The 18681-nt window shown below is 31.6% G+C and overlaps 1 protein-coding gene and 1 long non-coding RNA gene across 2 annotated transcripts; one reads left to right on the top strand and one right to left on the bottom strand.

The window, feature by feature from the left end:
- The first annotated feature begins 63 nt into the window (after window positions 1–63).
- Window positions 64–13843, top strand: LOC148626519 (uncharacterized). The gene is made up of 3 exons (XR_015920086.1): window positions 64–364; window positions 8855–8994; window positions 13474–13843. It is a non-coding gene; the product is annotated as an uncharacterized LOC148626519 (long non-coding RNA).
- LOC148626518 (apolipoprotein(a)-like) lies at window positions 12294–17595 on the bottom strand. Its single transcript, XM_088570562.1, has 3 exons — window positions 17298–17595; window positions 16708–16956; window positions 12294–13813 (listed from the first exon to the last, which is right to left on the bottom strand). Exons 1-3 carry the CDS (start codon window positions 17359–17361, stop codon window positions 13449–13451), a joined length of 678 nt encoding a protein of 225 aa, XP_088426688.1. The 5' UTR covers window positions 17362–17595; the 3' UTR covers window positions 12294–13448.
- Window positions 17596–18681: the final 1086 nt, after the last annotated feature.

Below are 18681 nucleotides of genomic sequence, written 5' to 3'. Positions count from 1 at the left end.
TGGTTCGATTTGGTCATCTGGAATATTAGATGTTCCCATTCCCTATATTCTGTTCCTCTTGTTTGGAAAAGTGTTCATATTCTACGGAATAATAAAACTTACACAGCTTAAATAATTTGATAAACTCTTACTTGAGTATCATTTTATCGGCATGGACTGTATCTAACTTTGTCAGAAATTTTGCTATAAGTGAAATGCAGACTGTCATTTAGCATGAATAAAAGCGATGTTTAAAAGACCTTGAGAGAACACAACACAATATTTTTTTAATGTTTTAATGAAAGAGAGACCAAAATGGTGTATTGATTAATGTTTGACAGAATCACGGAAACTCTAACGCCAGTAATGGATTAAATAAAGACAGGTAAGATACATGTACTGATATTATCATTTTTTTTATAAAAAAAGAAATCTTATAGATCAAAATATTTCGATTACTACTGAAAAAAGTACAAATGTACATTTAGTATTTGCACATCTACACAAATGTACATGGACATGTACAATGTACTGAATAGGCATGGAATAAGCCTGATTCCGAATGTGGTGAATACTTTTTGTACTGGCCGTATACAGTGCAACATAATTCCTTTTGGGATTCGATATCCGGGGCTGTTTTCTGATTTAGTCGCCCACAGGCCAAAAAAGATTAAGTACAAGCTGATAAATACTGATGATATATTATACATATATTAATGTAATTTTAAAATTGATTCATAAATGATGTTTTTTTTTTTTTTTGTTCGGGGTCCAATAAAATTTTCAGTAGTATTGGCTTCCGGGCCCTTGCAAAGCTTGTTTACTGCTTTGGTTTCTTTAAAATTAAGACAAAGGGTAACAAAAGTTACATGTATACATTAAATTACTTTGTCTGTAAAATACTAAATAACTATGATATATAAATACGGAGTTACATGTAATTATAAAATGTATCAGTGCATGTACGTTTTTCTTTCTGTGTAGAGTATACCAGTATTCACATTCAAATGTTTGTTTGGTTTTGTCTACTTGTTTGTCTCCTATTTTTAATACTTGTACATGTACGTACATTTAAAAGGTGATTCCAAGTATTCATTGAAATTCTTAGTAATACAATTTATTTTTTAAATGGCATCGTTTAAAAAATGTTTGAAAAATGTCATTAAAGAGAGAGATAGATTAAAAAAAACATGTAGAATAAAGAGCTTTGTCCATTTATATTCCAGGCATAGTAGTCTTCTAGGGGTGTGTGAGGGAGCAGAAAATGTTGAGGAGCCTCCAATTGCAAAAAAAAAACGAATGGATAAATCCATCCAGACTTGAATTCTGGAGATTATGATGGAATAATCAAGGGAACCAAGGTTATAGTGGTATTCAAAAGAATGTAATCCAGGGACAAAGACCCGACATGGAAAACAGACATACAGAACAAAGAACATAAAGTAACTAAATTCATATATGCAAAGTAACAAAAGCAAATGAACAACTCGGACTCAACTAAAAACTGGGAGCATGGACCAGGTGAACCGGTAGGGTAGGCGTCCTCTGCTTTTCTAGAACACCCGCTGAGTTGCTCATAAAAAGTCACGTCCGGGATAGACAACGAGGAAAGGAAAACTTTGACCCGTTGAATAAATCAGTTTTCATGGTGCAGGTGGATACACCGTAACGATCCACGAGTTCATGATGACGACCATAAAACTTTTGTAATGACGACTTCAATCGTGTGGCAACATAACCCTGTTCCAGAAGCCTATTCGTTAGAGTTCTAGCGCGATACAAAAAGTCTGCGTAGTTTCGGCAAGCTCTGGCATAACGTATGAGTTGTGATATGAACACTCCATACGCAGGTGCCGAAGGGATTTTGCCACAGATGAAAGGAAAGTTGACAATTCTGAATGAAAAGTCATCACGTTCGTCGTAAAGTTTGGTCAATAGTTTTTCTTTACCATCGATTTCTAAGTGTAGGTCAAGATATGAGGCTGACTTCACAGTGTCTGTAGTATCCTTTATCTCAAGTTCTTTCGGGTAGATGCGATGTATCAAATCCCCGAAATTAGGATTGTTTAAAGAAAATACGTCATCTATATAGCGGAAACTGAGATTGAAGGATCTAGCCAAACGATATTCTTTCTTTCTAATTATTTCAGCTACTAAATTAGCCTGAAAAAAAAGAGTGAATGAATAGGTCATTGGAAACAGATTGAACAAAACATTACCAACCTTGTTAAAAAATACAAATGTACAAAATGTTCATGTGTTTGAAATTTATATATTCCATTTATGCACATACATGTATAAGTTACAGTTACATATATATGTACATGTCTGCAAGTAAGACCATCAAACAACATTAAATAAATGTACATGTATGTCATGTTATGGAAAATAAAAGTGAATCTCTCTTATCAGAAATAGATTGACATGATATTTTAATGCTAACGAATTTTAGTAAGTTGTCAATGGAAGACACACGTTGTACAGCATGTACATTTAAATGCGATATTTCTATAATCTTTTCTTAAGAAATTATCTCCCCTTAAAGAATACAAATGATATTGTTAAAGATTCATTGTCAGTTTAATGGCTATACCATATATTATATTAGTGCTTGTATGTGGACAATACTCTGAATGATGATGAATGCTTTTGAATTTTTTGTAGATATATACATTTATACATGATTATTTCTTTTCTGGTGAACATGCAGGCAAAATAACTAAATTTGGTACTCAGTGTTTGACATCCCCCATCCCAGTTTATGTCTTTCTATTATATGTCAATACATTGGGGTTACTCATGTTATTTACATAAAGTATGAAGTTGAAAAACTTTATTTAGTTTTTTTCTTACTTGTTAAGACACTTAAAATGAGGTAAGAGATGAAAGATGAATACAAGAATAACTTTGATTTCTAACAATGTTCGCCCCAAAATGCAAACTCCCTCATGCTATAACATTGTCATTTAATAAATTCCCAGTCGCAACCCTTGTTTTTTTTCTACTTCTAGGGTGCATCATTATCTTTACATGAAAGATAAATTTAAAGCTTTACTTTGGCAATAAGAAGCTAAGATTAGGTTAAAATAAGGAATTTCCAAATTTTAAAATCCATTTATAGTTTTTTGGTCACTGATTATATCAATATGTCTGTTGTTTTAGATTTTTTTTTCTTTATTCAGTTAATTAAGTTCATTGATCATATATTAAAAACTTTCTAGATAAATTATGTCCTAATTTTGCATGTTTTTTAACTGAAAAATGACAATTCCTAGGAAATTCTCAGGAAACAAGAAGGCGGCCATGTTTCAGGCATCTTGGATTTTACGGAAAAATGTTTTGCTGTTTTTTTTTGTTGTCCTACCCAATGCAAAATAAATTATTATTCATCACTTTTGGGCAATTTTGCATTGTTTTCTAAGCTACTGCCTCTTAACAACACTAACATTTGCAAATAAATGGATTTTTATTGCAAATGTAAATCTGTCAAAGGTTCTACAATCATAAAAAGATCGCAATAATTTCTGAGTTTACAATACATGATTGTTCCTAAATTTGGTAGATTACAATCGTTTTATATTTTGTAGATGACTATATATGAACATAACTTACCACATTTTGGAATGATGCAGAATGTTCCAATTATATTTGAACCGATTGTTTAATACAAAGGCCCTCCCGATGTCATGTCAGGATTTCGACAATTTTCCTGGTCTACTAGGTGGAATTTGTAATGATAGTGTTGGTTTTGCTTATCCCAACGTTGACATCTAATACCTGATTCCGTAGCTCTTGTATTAAAACAAATACTGCCTATTTGCACTTTAAAAAGTAGTTGTGAAATGCATTAAACATCGCACAGATCTATTAGGCTAATCACTACTGGATTTAACGTGATATTCCCTCTCATCATCGCGATTTTTTATACGTTTATACTTCTGACTTTTCTGTTTAGCAGTTGAATGATAAAAACCCTTCGGTAGTTCAGTTCTAAATAAAAAATATTATGTGTATTAAAACATAAAATACCATATGATAATGTTACAAAAATGCAATATTATTACAAAATCGGCGATAAAAATACTAAACCGAAACAGTGTCCGTCATTGTTGAAATCCGTGACCGATTTACCTGACTCCACAATGTCTATAATGAACCATAAGCATAACGTTTTTATTATTTTTAGTATTAACCGGGAAAAGAAATTTTGAGAAATGTTAAAAACATTTTAGTTTTTTAATTGACCAAAAAATTGAAGGCAGTCTGTGGTAATCAATTATTATAAGGTATGCATATAGTTACCATGCGACTTTTAAAACGGAAATCTGAAGGTTTTAGGTATTTTGCCTTTTAAAAGAACTAAAGCATAAACAAGTGTTAACCATGGTGAAGTAAATATTAAGACTGCGCAGTTGTACATAAATGATTGTTTGGAGTATTTAGTATATTTCCATTGCATATACTCTTTTAATCATTTGCGAATCCTGTGGCGATATAGAAATATGACAACTACAAAATATCTTCTAATTTATGTTCTATTAGGAACATTAGGTAGGATTTGACAAAATGATATTTTGGATTGACTTCAATAGTTAATTTTTAATAATTTCTTTGATATTTTTTTAACGGAACTTATCTCTTACACTTTGAAGATTCAAGCGACAAAATATAAAGCCTTTAATTTCGTTTAATTCGAACACTTAGTATCTTATATTTTTTTTCCTTTTTTTTAATTTACGGAACGGTGATATACACTAATTTATAAATGTAATAACAAATAAACTTTGCATGTAAAAAATATAGAAAAATAAACGTATGCTGAGATTACAGACAGAACATGGCAATAAAGTACTTTAACCGATCGAATTAATTTATTTAATCGTTTAATAATTCTACTATTTGTCATAACTCACTATATTCTATAAAATCATAGGTTTCATGTTATTTAAAAGACGGGATCCTTTTTCCCTGTTGCACACTTATCGATAACGAAAGAAATATTTTCTTTTATTTTTTTCTTTTACATTTCAATGTTTTTCTCAAATCGAATATAGTGTTTAAAACATAATCTTTAGGTTTCTAAAAAATGTATAGGTAGCTTTAGCTCCCGTTAAACCTGCTCTATCCTCAGTTTCTGAATGTGTTATTCTAGGTATTTTGTGTATTGTCTATTTTCTTTGTTTTTGTCACCGGATTATGTATATTCTGAATCAAGGTTTCCTTAATTTTACTCTAATAGGTGGTATCTAAAGCAAAGTTCATATCTGACAAACCTCCACAAGAATATGCATATGACATAAGAGAAAATGAAAAAAAATGGTTTCTTTCTGTCATACTGAAAAGCTACTAAATATAAAGACTTCTTACATTTTCTAACATTGACACCTTATATTGACAAAACATATGTACAATGTTAGAACATAAAACAATTCAATTTCTATCTGATAACGACTTCAGAATAGTATAACTTTTTTTAAAATTGAAATTATTTATGGATGTTACTCTGCGTTTATCCAAATTTGTCACTATGGTAATATAAAAACACAGAGAAATTCTGGTTTGTAGATAATTGTCAAGGTATCAAGGTTTAAAAAAATACTGGGGAAAGGGTATGATAAAGCTTCCAAACAATGACGAAGATGCAAGCGATAAATTCCAAAAGTGTGCTGTGTTTATTCATTAGGAAATCGTGATCTTTTTAATATTTATCGAGGGGTAGAATTTTACCTTAGCTTATAATAAGTATGTAATAATCTGTTTTTCATGTATACTATTGAAATAAAAGTGAAATGTCTTGGAAATCACGCACGAGGGCTGCCTCCATCATGTCTTTATTTGTAAACAATTGCAATGTTCCGGATTTGACCGAAGAAGGATACGATAAAGCTTCCAATAACGACGACGCGTGCGATAAATTCAACCTTGATCGGCCCACTTAAACAAATATCATTTATCGATAGGTACAATTTTACCTTTATTTGTGATAAGTAAATGATACAAAGTGATATTGGAAATTTATATAAAATCTAAGAAATCTAGAAATTTAATAATCTACGTTTATTACCATGCCATAATTCGATAGAACATGGGAATCTTTGCAGCAATAAACTATATTGAATTCGTTATCCATAAACACATTTTTGTCCGCATGTTTATCACACCATAAATGATGATATGCCATAGCAAACCTATTTAAATTTTCCGACGAAATAAACTATATATTTATATAAACTGGATACGTCATTCTTTGAATTTTTTTATATAGTTAGTATGCTTGATTTTCAATTTTCAATCTGCCTAGCACTGCATAACAAATCAAGAGCTGTAATTCCTTGATACAAATCAAATTGTCTTACATGAATACAAGCCATGCAATACAATACACGGTTTACCTTTTTGTTGGGTTTCTTCTTTTTGTGTCATTATTATAAAAAAGAAATAAACAAAAACAAAACAAAACTTATTGAGACTTATCTTAAAATAATTCTCTGGTCGACCAAATTTACATTGTAACAGTTGATCAAATACATACCACGCAGATCATATATCATAATGCTTTATTCTCTTGCTCCTAAGATAATATTTTATTAGATTGAAATCCGTATTTAACGACAATTTATTTGTATAGTTGAACTAACGATATTGATGTTTTGATGAAATATAAATACCAGCGGTCACAGAATGTTAATCATAAATAATAATGTTCAAGACTTTGAGAAAGACAGTCGATTTCCAAAAGGTCCACTACAAAGACTTACACAATGACTGCGTCGACCATTTTCCGCTGCTGTTGTATTAATGACACAGTTTTCTTTAAATCTTAGACGTGCAACATTCTTTTAAAAGAGAGGTTACACAATAAATATCATGTTATAAAAGTTTATATCTTTAAAACTACCATATTTTATCGTTTATCTTTACATCGTTCGATGACCAGTGACAAAGGTGCCGCTTGCGATTGGCATGCACATGTATGACTTGATAATAATTGAAATATAATTGAACTTATTTTGTCTTACGCATTTAAAAAAAAAAAACATGGAGAATTTGACACAACACACAGTATACAATAGGTGACCCTAGGTGAGATTAAGGGAGCTTTTCTGGTATTGACAATATTTTTTGTATAGGTCAGTTAAAATATTCAATGACGATTTACAACACGAGGAAGCTTCAGCATGAAACCCTTATGGGTTATAACATAAAATTATCAAAAACCATTAAAAAAAATAAACAGGTTGGTATTATCCTCTGTACTGGTACACTTGTCAGGAGTAACGTTCCGTAAAAATGGTGAAATTAATACTTTCATTGAAGATCGAGATCGGAACAGTTGATTTCTAAGAATATGAATTTAATTTACTTTTATGTTAAAAGTTCAATTTAACATGACAAAAATAATGAAATATTTCTTTGAAATCTTCGAACAGAAGTAGTGTTATCTCATTGCGTGTAGTCAAGTCTTATTTTATGTAACAGTTTAATATTTCTGACAGTGTTTATCATTTTTCTCTCGAAGTGTTTTAAATTGATACAACTGTAAATATATATTCGCCGGTAAACCAAAACTGTCAACATTTTAATTCTGAGATGCAGAATTCATGCAACAAATGTAGAAGCCCCACGCATTTAACCACTCGATCTATGAATTGAAAAGCAATGAGCATAAACGATCACGTGACCACGTGCCTAATTATAATTCGTATGGCTTTGGTCATCGTTTGAATCACTTTATCTTCAATTAAACGACGTAAGTGACTACAAGGGGCGTTTTTATATATAAGGTGTAATAAATCAAATAAACCAAAAATCAAATAATAATAATAATAATAATTTTGTGTGTCACATCTCCTTTAAAATATATACAAAAATACGAATCATGTATATAATGAAATAACTAAACATAATTATACAGTGCAGTTAAATTGCTGAACATTGTCTCTAGCAAACTCACGAGTTTGCGAGTGTATTATGATATCCTGCGCGGGATCAACTATCTGGCAGTTCCTCTGTTTTGTATTAAATTTACATTTGACAACATTGCAATGTTGTTGGAGTCGATTTCATGCTGCATCGATTCTCTTCCGAAAATATTATTATAGCTTCCATGTAAATGCAAGGATATATTTTAATATAGTTATCCCAGACCTTTCTATATTTGAATAAGCAATAAATATTTATTAGCATATAAAAACGATAAACATCGTTGCTTACGCAAAATTACAAAAGCGTGTGATATCGAATATGAGAAGTATAGTATCGAGCACAGTTTACACTGTGGCAAAGTGGCTGTAAGCGCGCCAATGTCTACAGATATATGCTTGTACAAGTTAACTGGCCGTAAACTGATGAGAACAAAAGTCATTTTACAAAAATGATACGCCAAGGAGAAAATGCAAATGAAAACAAGAGCATAATATTTCAAAAGTGTTTTAGCAAAAGAGGAGAATACAACTTTAAATTTATAAGATTTGTATATCGCAGTCAATTTCTAGAGGTTTTATAGTTGTTTTTTTTATACAAATATGAATGCACATATCAATTAAAAAAAATTCCTACACCTTATCATACTACATACAGATAAGTTTAATGCTGTCAATATTTACATTTAAAGTTGACATGCAAATCTTTTAAACGTCATCTGTATCAAAGCTCTCGTGATGGCGACCGCTGTTTCAGTTACCATTATTTGAGTAATGCAACAAACATTGATCGATAATTGTATGCGTGGTCTATATAAATAGCTGAAACTGTGTTTCATCGCGCCTCATGAAACATCATTTATAAACCCGATTATCCAATGAGATCAGCGCGTTTTAATGATGATTTCTACAATAAATACCATTGTGTAACTATGTATCATTGTTAATTTTAGGGAATACCGTTGCTATAGACTATTGCAGGAGGGTCAAGTTGTTCTGGTTATTGTTCCGGGTCTTATGAATATGAGTACTGCGTCTACAGCTACTACGTCTACTATTATTACTATTACTACTCCTCAAAAAGTAGTTCAATGTAAGTTGTCAATGTTTTAAGTAATATATAATATACCCCTAAAAAGGGTACACATTTTTATTTTTGTTATGAAGTTGGATTATTGCTCTTAAAATGAAATGCATAATTCATTATTCAAATCTTTCTATTCTTAGAAAATAATTCATGTCAACAGTTTCTATTGTGTTTTAGTGTCATTTTCAGTGTTATCTCCCTTAATTTTGAATTAGAAAAATTTATTGCAAGTTAATGTTACAAAGTAATAGTCTAGTAATAGTAATACAGCTCTTAACACTTAGGCGGTGAAATTCGGTTCAATAAAGTATCATAAAGTAAATAAAATAACTAAATATGTATGCATATATTCATATTCTCTTATCCTCCATGTGAGTTTTCCTAAATAGCTAATTTGAATTTGAATTTATATGACGAGATAGCAAGTCTCTGGTACTCATGCAGGCATTCAAGTCATTGATAAAGAATAAATCGAAAAGTGGAAACTTTAAAAGAGTAATCAAGGGAACCAAGGTTATAGCGGTAATCAAAAGAATGTAATCCAGGGACAAAGACCAGACATGGAAAACAGACATACACAACAAAGAACATAAAGTAACTAAAATCATACATACAAAGTAACACAAGCAAATAAGCAACTCGGAGTCCACTAAAAATTGGGAGCATGGACCAGGTGCACCGGTAGGGTAAGCGTCCTCTGCTTTTCTAGAAACACCGGCCGAGTTGCTCATAAAAAGTCAAGTCCGGGGTAGACAAACAAGGAAAGGAAAACTATGACCCGTTGAATAAATCAGTTTTCATGGTGCAGATTGATACACCATAACGATCCAGAAGTTCATGATGACGACCATAAAACTTCTGTAGTGATGACTTCAATCTTGTGGCAACATAACCCTGTTCCAGAAGCCTATTTATTAGAGTTCTAGTGCGATACAAAAAGTCTGCGTAGTTTCGGCAAGCTCTGGCATAACGTATGGGTTGTGATATGAACACTCCATACGCAGGTGCTGGAGGGATGTTGCTGCAGATGAAAGGAAAGTTGACAATTCTGAATGAAAAACCATCACGTTTGTTTTTTCTTGTTTGTTTATTTTTTTGTGTGTTTGTTTTTCATTTGTTTTTTATTTTATTATTCTTTGATTTTTTTATTGTAATATGAAGCAGGCATGGCCTAAATCAGCTAGCACCGTGATCTTTGCCATACATGTACCGTCGGTATGAGACTCGTTAAATTAATGAAGGTCATTACATAGGGGGAGGTGACCCGGATGAAAATTTTCGCCAATGCTAATATTTTCATTTATATTTCAGTAGCAAGCGAAATCAATATTTTTATTTGAAAATCTGCCTTCTTTATAAATCGGGAAGTTTTTTTTCAATAAATGAATAACATGAGAAAAAAATAGTTTTTTTTTCTCCAAATTCCATCCCCATACCCCTCTTTCCCCTCGCCTTCAAAATGGTCGATAATTTTAAAGCACTTCGCAATACTTTACATATTTTATCCCTTAAGGGCATCTCTAGCAACATACTCTTCAGTTTTGGCCCATCAGATCAATCTTTACAGGTACCGTAAATATTACAGTTCTCCAGGGATTATGGGAATAGTTTACACATATCATGTGACGTAAACAAAATTTAGACGACGGCTGCAAATTCCAAACAAGAAAATGATTGCCTTTCCTATCTTAGAAAAGCTATGCTGCGATTTGGATAATATAATCGGAGTTATATTTTTTTCCAAGACGGGTTAGGTTTTTGACAACATTTTAAACCAATGTATTTTTATTTGTTTGGTTTAAGGAAGCGATGAATTTTCTCCGTGAGGACAGACACTTTTTGTTACTTCCGGGACATGACTTTTTCTTTGTTAGTAAATTGGGGAACCTTAAGGGAAATTTAGATAGTACATGTAATAACCGTAGACCTCACACCGCTTCGCCGTGCTCGCTATTAATCACAATAACTGAAGAAATTGACAATGATGTTTTTGTCTTGCGAATAAAACCATTTACCAAACAATATTTTCTTTCTTTTAAAGTGGAGTTTCAACCATTTACAATTTTATTTTACCAACACTGACTGTGCAGGGCGTAAGTGTAACACAAGGATTTCTGCTTCAGCATTAAGTTGTTTCCTGTGCAAGTTTTTTATTGTTTCATGGACTTACAGGAACTATTTGTCACTAATCGTACTGGTTATTTTTTTATAACACTTATAATACAGAAATGAATCAAATGAAGTTATTGGCATATCAATGTATGTAATGCTTGTGTAGCACTGTTGTTTATTCTGTTGATATAATAACTGGAATTCACAAATGAAATACATTTAAGTCTTTAATATAAGACACTAGAACATTAATATCCAATACCATACTTTAAAACAATAAAAATGATTCAAAACTTAAATTTTTAATAGCACGGAAAGTAAACGCAAGAATATTACCTTTAAAACTAGGAAGACAATTATTTTTAAGAAAAATTGTCTTGTGAACAAATAATAAACAAATCCAGGCACAAACACCAGACATGGAAAACAGACATACACAACAAAGAACATAAACAACCAAAATAATACATACAAGGTAACAAAAGTAAATGAGCAACTCGGACTCAACTAAAAACTGGGAGCATGGACCAGGTATACTGGTATAGTAAGGTGTGTTGCTTCATGGTCAAGGCATATTTATGACACTAAAAAAGTGCCTCGGAGGCAAACGCGGTTATTTAATCCCGAGATATTATTATCGTTCACACTTGTGCTCCTAGCTGTTCCACTTTCGGATTGTTCATTTGTCAAAAATAAAGATCCTGGTAGTTATAAAAAAAACCTCGGCCGCAAATTAAACTCTTATATATGATAATAGATGTATGTTGTAAGAAAATGTAGATTTTTTGGTAAAAACCTATTGTTGAGTCAGTGAATAATTTGTAGCAACTAATCATAAAAAGCCGAAATGTTTCATTTGTTCATAAGACATTTATTAAAATTGACGTCATGGAATGCCACGCATTTCCCTGCCAACAATTTCGTTTGAGCGTTTCAACCAGCACCAGAAATAACCAATCCGGACCCGCTCACTTTAACTCTATTCGGTTAAGATTTTATCTTAATCAGGGTTCGCCCCGATTTAAAGGACTAATACAACTGCATTTAAATCGGGATGTAATTCATTCGGGTGGGTCGAACCCTGGATAAAATACCATGGTGTGAACGGGGTAAACTCTTTTAAAACAACAAACATTACTGAGGCATATAACAAAAAAGCAAAAAAGAAGGGTTACAAAACGTTTTTTGTGATGTATTTATTTATTCACAAGAAATTAGTACTCACGAGTTTATTCTAAACCCAAAGCAATAATCGTTTCGAAATATAGAGCGAATGACTTTGACTTACAAACAGAGAAACACAAGAAATATTCGATACTAAACAGCATATCTGAGGAATCAAGATTCAAATTAATTCTGTTAATATGTATATATTTCAAAACTATTTTTGTGCAAACTCATTCATTGATGTCATGAAACTTAATGTGGACTAAAGTATATTAAATATGAAGCCTTCCATTTACCTCTTCGCGTAAATTCGAGTTTTATCTTAGAGAGTATCAATTATATAACAATTATGGCAAATGTTCAATTAATACTCTTTATCGATTATGAATGTTCTTGTTAGTACAAACATCATGCCTTTTGAGCTGTCTCCCTCCTATTGAGCATTTATTTAACTAAGTATATATGTTTTTTCATATTGCTCAGGTTCTTTGTTATGATCATGCGTTTGTTGTGTTTTCTTATATAAAGAAGTAGATTTGCCGAAGTTTCAAATAAGGGAAATAACAAGGACAAAAAACATGAAGTAAATAAACTAATATAAGTTAGGCACAATCTACAACCGAGTATTGCACTTATAAATGGAACGATGGCTGAAAGTGACGAGACGGGTGTCTATTTTAAAAAATAAAATATTTCAGCGCTCCAGATCAACATACTGCTTATACTTTTTTTTCTTTATTACATGCATTTTTTAATTTAAATTCAATATAAATACTTTTTTACTTTGAACTCACTTCCGTGACCCATTTGTGCGGACCATTCTGATCTATTTCCGTGTCGACAAATTTCGTCACTTCCTTCAAAATATTTTTAGCCATTCATACTTCCGGTCTTATATTTCAACATTTCACTAATTTTCATATACCAAGAATGAAGTATGAGATACATAACTGGAAAGGCTCCTGATGGTGTTGTTATGCTTTTTTTTCTTCTAAAGGTAAAATGATATAAAACAAATAATCCAATAACACATCTTCTTTATGACAAAACTAACATCGCAAAATTATAACTATTATTTGCGAAAGTTAAGTTTTCACAACCATTACAAGATACAAATTTGCATACAATATTGGCGTGATGAATTTGTATACCTTGCAATCAAATATATGATAACAGTGATTCTAAAACGATGCTTTCTCATTACAGCAATAACGAAGTAGACGGAGACAATCAATTAAGAGTATAAATATTGCAAGACCAATTAGAAATGCAACTCCAAACGTTCCCATTGTTTGAGATGATGTCCGTGTGTCTGTTGCACATGAACGCTGTCGTATATACCTAGATGTAACCGTTGTATCTATAGTCAACCTTTTCTTCAGATCACTGATAAGCTCTTCAACTTCTTCGGAAGAATAAACTGTATTTGACACTTGTGAACAATGACATTTACACGCTTTTGAAAACGTTTGTGTAGGAACATTCGTCACTGATGCTGTAGTCTCGGTTTGTGTTGGTGGTGTAGCTGAAATCAATGTCGTAGACTCTATAAATCGAAAATAAAAACATACAATTAGGTTTTTTTGGCTTTTTTTTACTGAGAATTCGAATTTGAATAATAAGCATATGTGTGCCCCATTAGCAAGTAACGTTAAACATCTCATTTTGCAGATAAAAAACAACTCAACATTGACAATAATATACCTATTAGGTATTGTTTAAAGATTTCCCTGCTCATACGGAATACTACATGAGAACTAATTTGTTCACTGTGTAATAGTTTTCCTTTCCTCTTTCGTCTACCGGAGACTTGACTTTTTATGAGCAGCTCGGCGGGTGTTTCTAGAAAAAGCAGAGGACGCTTACACTACAGGGGCACCTGGTCTATGCTTCCAGTTTTAAGTGGAGTCCGAGTTGCTCATTAACTTTAGTTGCTTTGTATGTCTTATTTTGGTTATGTTATCGTCTTTTGTTTGTGTGTGTCTGTTTTCCATGACTAGTCTTTGCCCCTGGATAACATTCTTTGAATTTGGCTAGAATCTTAGTTCCCTTGATTACTTTTGGATACCTCGAATTTGGCATCAGGATTTAGATAAAGTGAATTATGTTTTAGGTTTTGTCCCTATCGCTTCCCTTTAGTCCTGCAACTAGACTTTCTACTATACAAAGATAGGGTGCCAAATAAAACATTGACGTATTTAAATAGTAGCATTATCATCTCCTGTTTATCTTTGTCCTTATGAGCAAAACCTAACGCGGGAACAAGTGAAATCAGTTAAGGGGTTCTTCTAAACACATCTGTAATCAACAGATGACATAAAATGATGCAATGTGTCATTTTGTCCTGCATGTATTTAAGATTTTCACAATATGATACAGTCTCAGAAAAAAAAACGATGCATAATCATTGCCGGTAAATATCTCTATACTTGCTTCAAAACAGCTAAAATTTGTACAAATAGATTTTACATTTTTCGACAATGTACATGTATTGTATGTATATATTTCTTTTATATATCGATTTGACTTATTATTAAAATATATTTTTTTGTAAATATATTTCGATCGAGGCAAGCTGTTCAAACGAGTTGTAGAACGAGTGGAAGTCCCATACTGTACTTTCTACTTGTTTATTGTACCCTCTCCCGCGAAAACAAATTGTAGGGGGTATATAGGATTCACTAAGTCTGTCTGTACGTTCGTTATTCTTCTTTTGTAAGGTAAACTCCCCTTAATACGCCAAAGGGTCTTTTTTATGAAATTTAATAGAAAGGCTGATAATCATACATAGAAGTTCGTAAAGCCATATAATTAACGTTGGGGAACTTCAGCATGAGGTGATTCAAACTGAAGGTTTCACATTCATCCTTTTACTCTATTACAAGTTTGGGTCTTGTTCTGTGATGTTGCCTACAGTCTTTATTAGTCTTGTGTCTATGTGATGGTGCATTTTGTTGTCTCGTGAATATGTCCTCCACTTGTCTCTGTGGTATCAGTTGATTGAATAATAAAATAAAATGCACACAAATGAAGGCTTCTGATTTTTATTCATCTTTTGTTAAAATATATATTTCTGCGAACATAAAAAATTAGCATACTATTGACGTTTAAAAGTATTATAAAACTTGTGAAAACTTATTTAAATTAAGATCAAAAGCACTCAGCTGTGACATGAAGGGAACTTTAAATATTATTTACTAGATTATATATACATATATAACCGAGCATTGAAAGGCGGAAGTGTCAATACACTTCATCTACGATAACTTTATAATTGACTAACGACTCACTGTATCATTACCCGTTAAAACACAATAGTAAGTGCTTTTCTTCGTGTAATCAATTAAAACATCAAATTCTAAAAGAGTGCAATCGATTTTTGCCTCATTAGCTTTGCCGAAATAAACACAGAATACATTTGTTTCAGCATGATGATAACTGGACAAAATCAGAATCGGTATCCCTTATAAATAATATCATATATCAACACGACAAAAACAAGCATCAATGTAAAAAGAAAATTCAGAGTCATCAAATTCCAAGTATATGCCCAAAACGTATAAAAATGGAATCAGGAGATAATCTACATACACAATGTAGGCAATAGAAAAAAAAATGCAAATACATATGTAAAACTACGTAAAAAAATACAATTGCAGTATAGAATCCAAACAAAAAGAATGAATGCGACATGACATCACTGTTTTGCCGGGTAAATAGGGATGTGTTTTGAATACTTAAGGTAAATAAACATGTAGTTTTATTTTATACAAACAGTATTTAATGCTTAAGAAAAAAAAGAATCATTTTAATTGAAACCACAAAAAAATGTCGTAAAGTTATGCATCAGTTTGAACATTTTGAGGGGAAATTGAAATAGCAGATACAAAATTGTAAAAATAAATCGTTTTATAATGAAGTAAAAGCACCATATAACATGTGTTAAAGAGTTTGATATTTGTATATGAAAAAAACATTTACAAGCTAGCCATGTTTTGATATAGGGCGATGTTGTAAAAACTTGCTCATATTTAAAACAAAAATTAAATTAATAAAAAAAAACGTGTGGGAAAACTTCTGAATTGGTATATGAAGTGCATTGCAAATGACGGTGATTTCATATGAATCTTTTCCAGGTATGTAAGAAGAACCATGTCATTAAACGTCCTAATAACAACATATAGTACATCTGATGTCTAAAATATATATGTTTGTCGTTAGACGTTTATTGTCGTAATATTTCCCAGAGAATCAATTATATTCCACAATGTTGATCGGAAGCAGGTCTTCATACCTAATCATGGTTGCCTAATTCAACTCGAAAATTAATAAAAGGCTACGGTAAAGCCTAGCTTTATATTTCTTTTACAATGATTTATGCTAATTGATATCTAAAAAAATAATTTGAAAGTTTTACTGTGCAATGTTAATAATACTTACCACAGAAAGGAATGTCGCAATATTCCCATCTCTTGTTTGGGTCAATTGTGTAACACCATGGTCCTTGGGGTTCGCTATCAGGGTTACGACAGTAATTATCCTGGTCAACCATGTAATTAAAGTTATGGGAATGAGGTGAATCGAGTTCCCATCTCTGACAGATTCGTCCCGAAATAGTTATATTGGTATAACCACTGTATTTTGTACCGAACATTGTAAGTTTACACTCTGTCAGAGAATGTGCTTTTTCTGAAAATGTAAAATTTCAATTAACATCATCTGTAAACAGTAGTAAAGAAAATTAACTTTGTCAGTTGAGATACTGAACGTAATATTTATAACATTCGATCCATTCATGTTTCTAACATCTCTTTGTGTAAATGAACAAAGACAACGCGAAAAAGTGGGCTCATAATTACTATCCATCATATAAGGACCAACACGAGCAACTAATACTTTCACCTCGTGTAAATTTGTGCTTACAATTGCATATGAAAAGCATGTAGCTTACATCATACATGTAGCATACAATTTCATTTGATATGCCTGAAACTTTTTATATCCCTTTAACTATGTTTAGCAGTACTCACCAATGAATACGATAAGTAATATCCAAGACAACTGTCCTTTAATGAGTAAGAAATCCCAAAACATTATGTTGAATTCACTATTTCATGTAATGGTTTGTTGTTGTTCTATTGTAAATGTGTATTTAAATTTCCGTTTCCGCTTAAAAACGTTCTCAAAATACGGTAACAGTTTTTTTTTAATTTACTTTTTTAACGCTACTGTCTACTTCCAAATGTGTAAGTATTATAAATATACATAAGCGGATTAAACACCAATCTATCTAAATGAACAAGATATACTGTTGTGTTAAAAGTTAAATGTTACACAAATTTACTTGTCACCAATAATGTTATTAGAAATAGCGAAGAAATATCTAATGCAGAACTATTTATAAATTAGCTACTTCAGAAATTCAATTGAGTTCAAATAATTATGTTTTTTAAACGCTATCACATAACACATAAATATCGACTTACGAGGAAAGATATGAGACATTGTAAAAGTCCTGTTATTATCATCAAGGTACAGATATTTTCTTGTTAATTTTCACACGTACATTTTTTATATTGGAATTGATTTATCTAACTAGACATGAAGTTGTTTAGAATTCTTAAACATTCAGGAAAAAACATTGTGGTGCATATCTGGCTAATTTAATCTTTTATCGCAATATTAGTATGTGTATAATACTTTGTGTATATCTGCAATATGCATAATGTTATTTGTGAAATTCTGGTCCATACTCCCAGTTCTTGGTTGAGTCTGAGTTGCCCAGTTACTTTTGTTTTTGTTTTTGATCTGTTGTGTACCTGTTATTTTGGTTATTTTAAGTTATTTGTTGTTTGACTCTGTTTTCCGTGTCCGGTCTTCATTTTTGGAATATATTCTTTTGATTTCTGCTCGAATCTTGGTTCCCTTAATTACTTTCTCTCTTAAGCTTGGTGTTAAACGTTTCAACAGCGGTCATGATAAATGACTTTTCTAGAACAAAACTGTTATATATATTTACACGTCTTAAAATTTTAAAATTTGATACAATTATACATGTATTGCTTGATGTTTTACATCTCAGTTTTTATGGCGTTGAAAAACAAATTCACGAAATAAAAAAAACATGTTTTAAATCGTGACATTTAAGAAATTCCCCCAACTGCTAGATGTGATGCAGATTATTTAGTGTCTAGTATATATTAACAATATGCGGCATGAATTTACTGGTCTAGTTGAATTAGTAAATGACATATTCAACTACTTGTCCAAGGAAGCCTGGTCCATGCTCCCAATTTCTAGTGATGTCCGATCATTTACGTATGTTACTTTGAATGTATTGATTTGGTTATTTTATGTTCTTTGTTGTCTTTGTCTGTTTCCCATGTCTGGTCTTTATTCCTGGATTACATTCTT

This window comes from Perna viridis, chromosome 2 (genome assembly GCF_037379345.1).
Source record: "Perna viridis isolate PV_CMFRI_1.1 ecotype Kerala chromosome 2, ASM3737934v1, whole genome shotgun sequence".
NCBI lineage: Eukaryota > Metazoa > Mollusca > Bivalvia > Mytilida > Mytilidae > Perna > Perna viridis.
Note: the sequence above shows the minus strand (reverse complement) of the source record. Positions and strands in the feature narration are given on the sequence as shown.

Bases quoted from the DNA above. Each gene is read 5' to 3' on its own strand.
- LOC148626518 (XM_088570562.1), bottom strand. From the start codon at position 17,361: ATGTTTTGGGATTTCTTACTCATTAAAGGACAGTTGTCTTGGATATTA. The intron at 16,957-17,297 runs GTGAGTACTGCT...TTACATTTTCAG, and splicing joins ATTACTTATCGTATTCATTG to AAAAAGCACATTCTCTGACA. The intron at 13,814-16,707 runs GTAAGTATTATT...TTCGATTTATAG, and splicing joins TTGCGACATTCCTTTCTGTG to AGTCTACGACATTGATTTCA.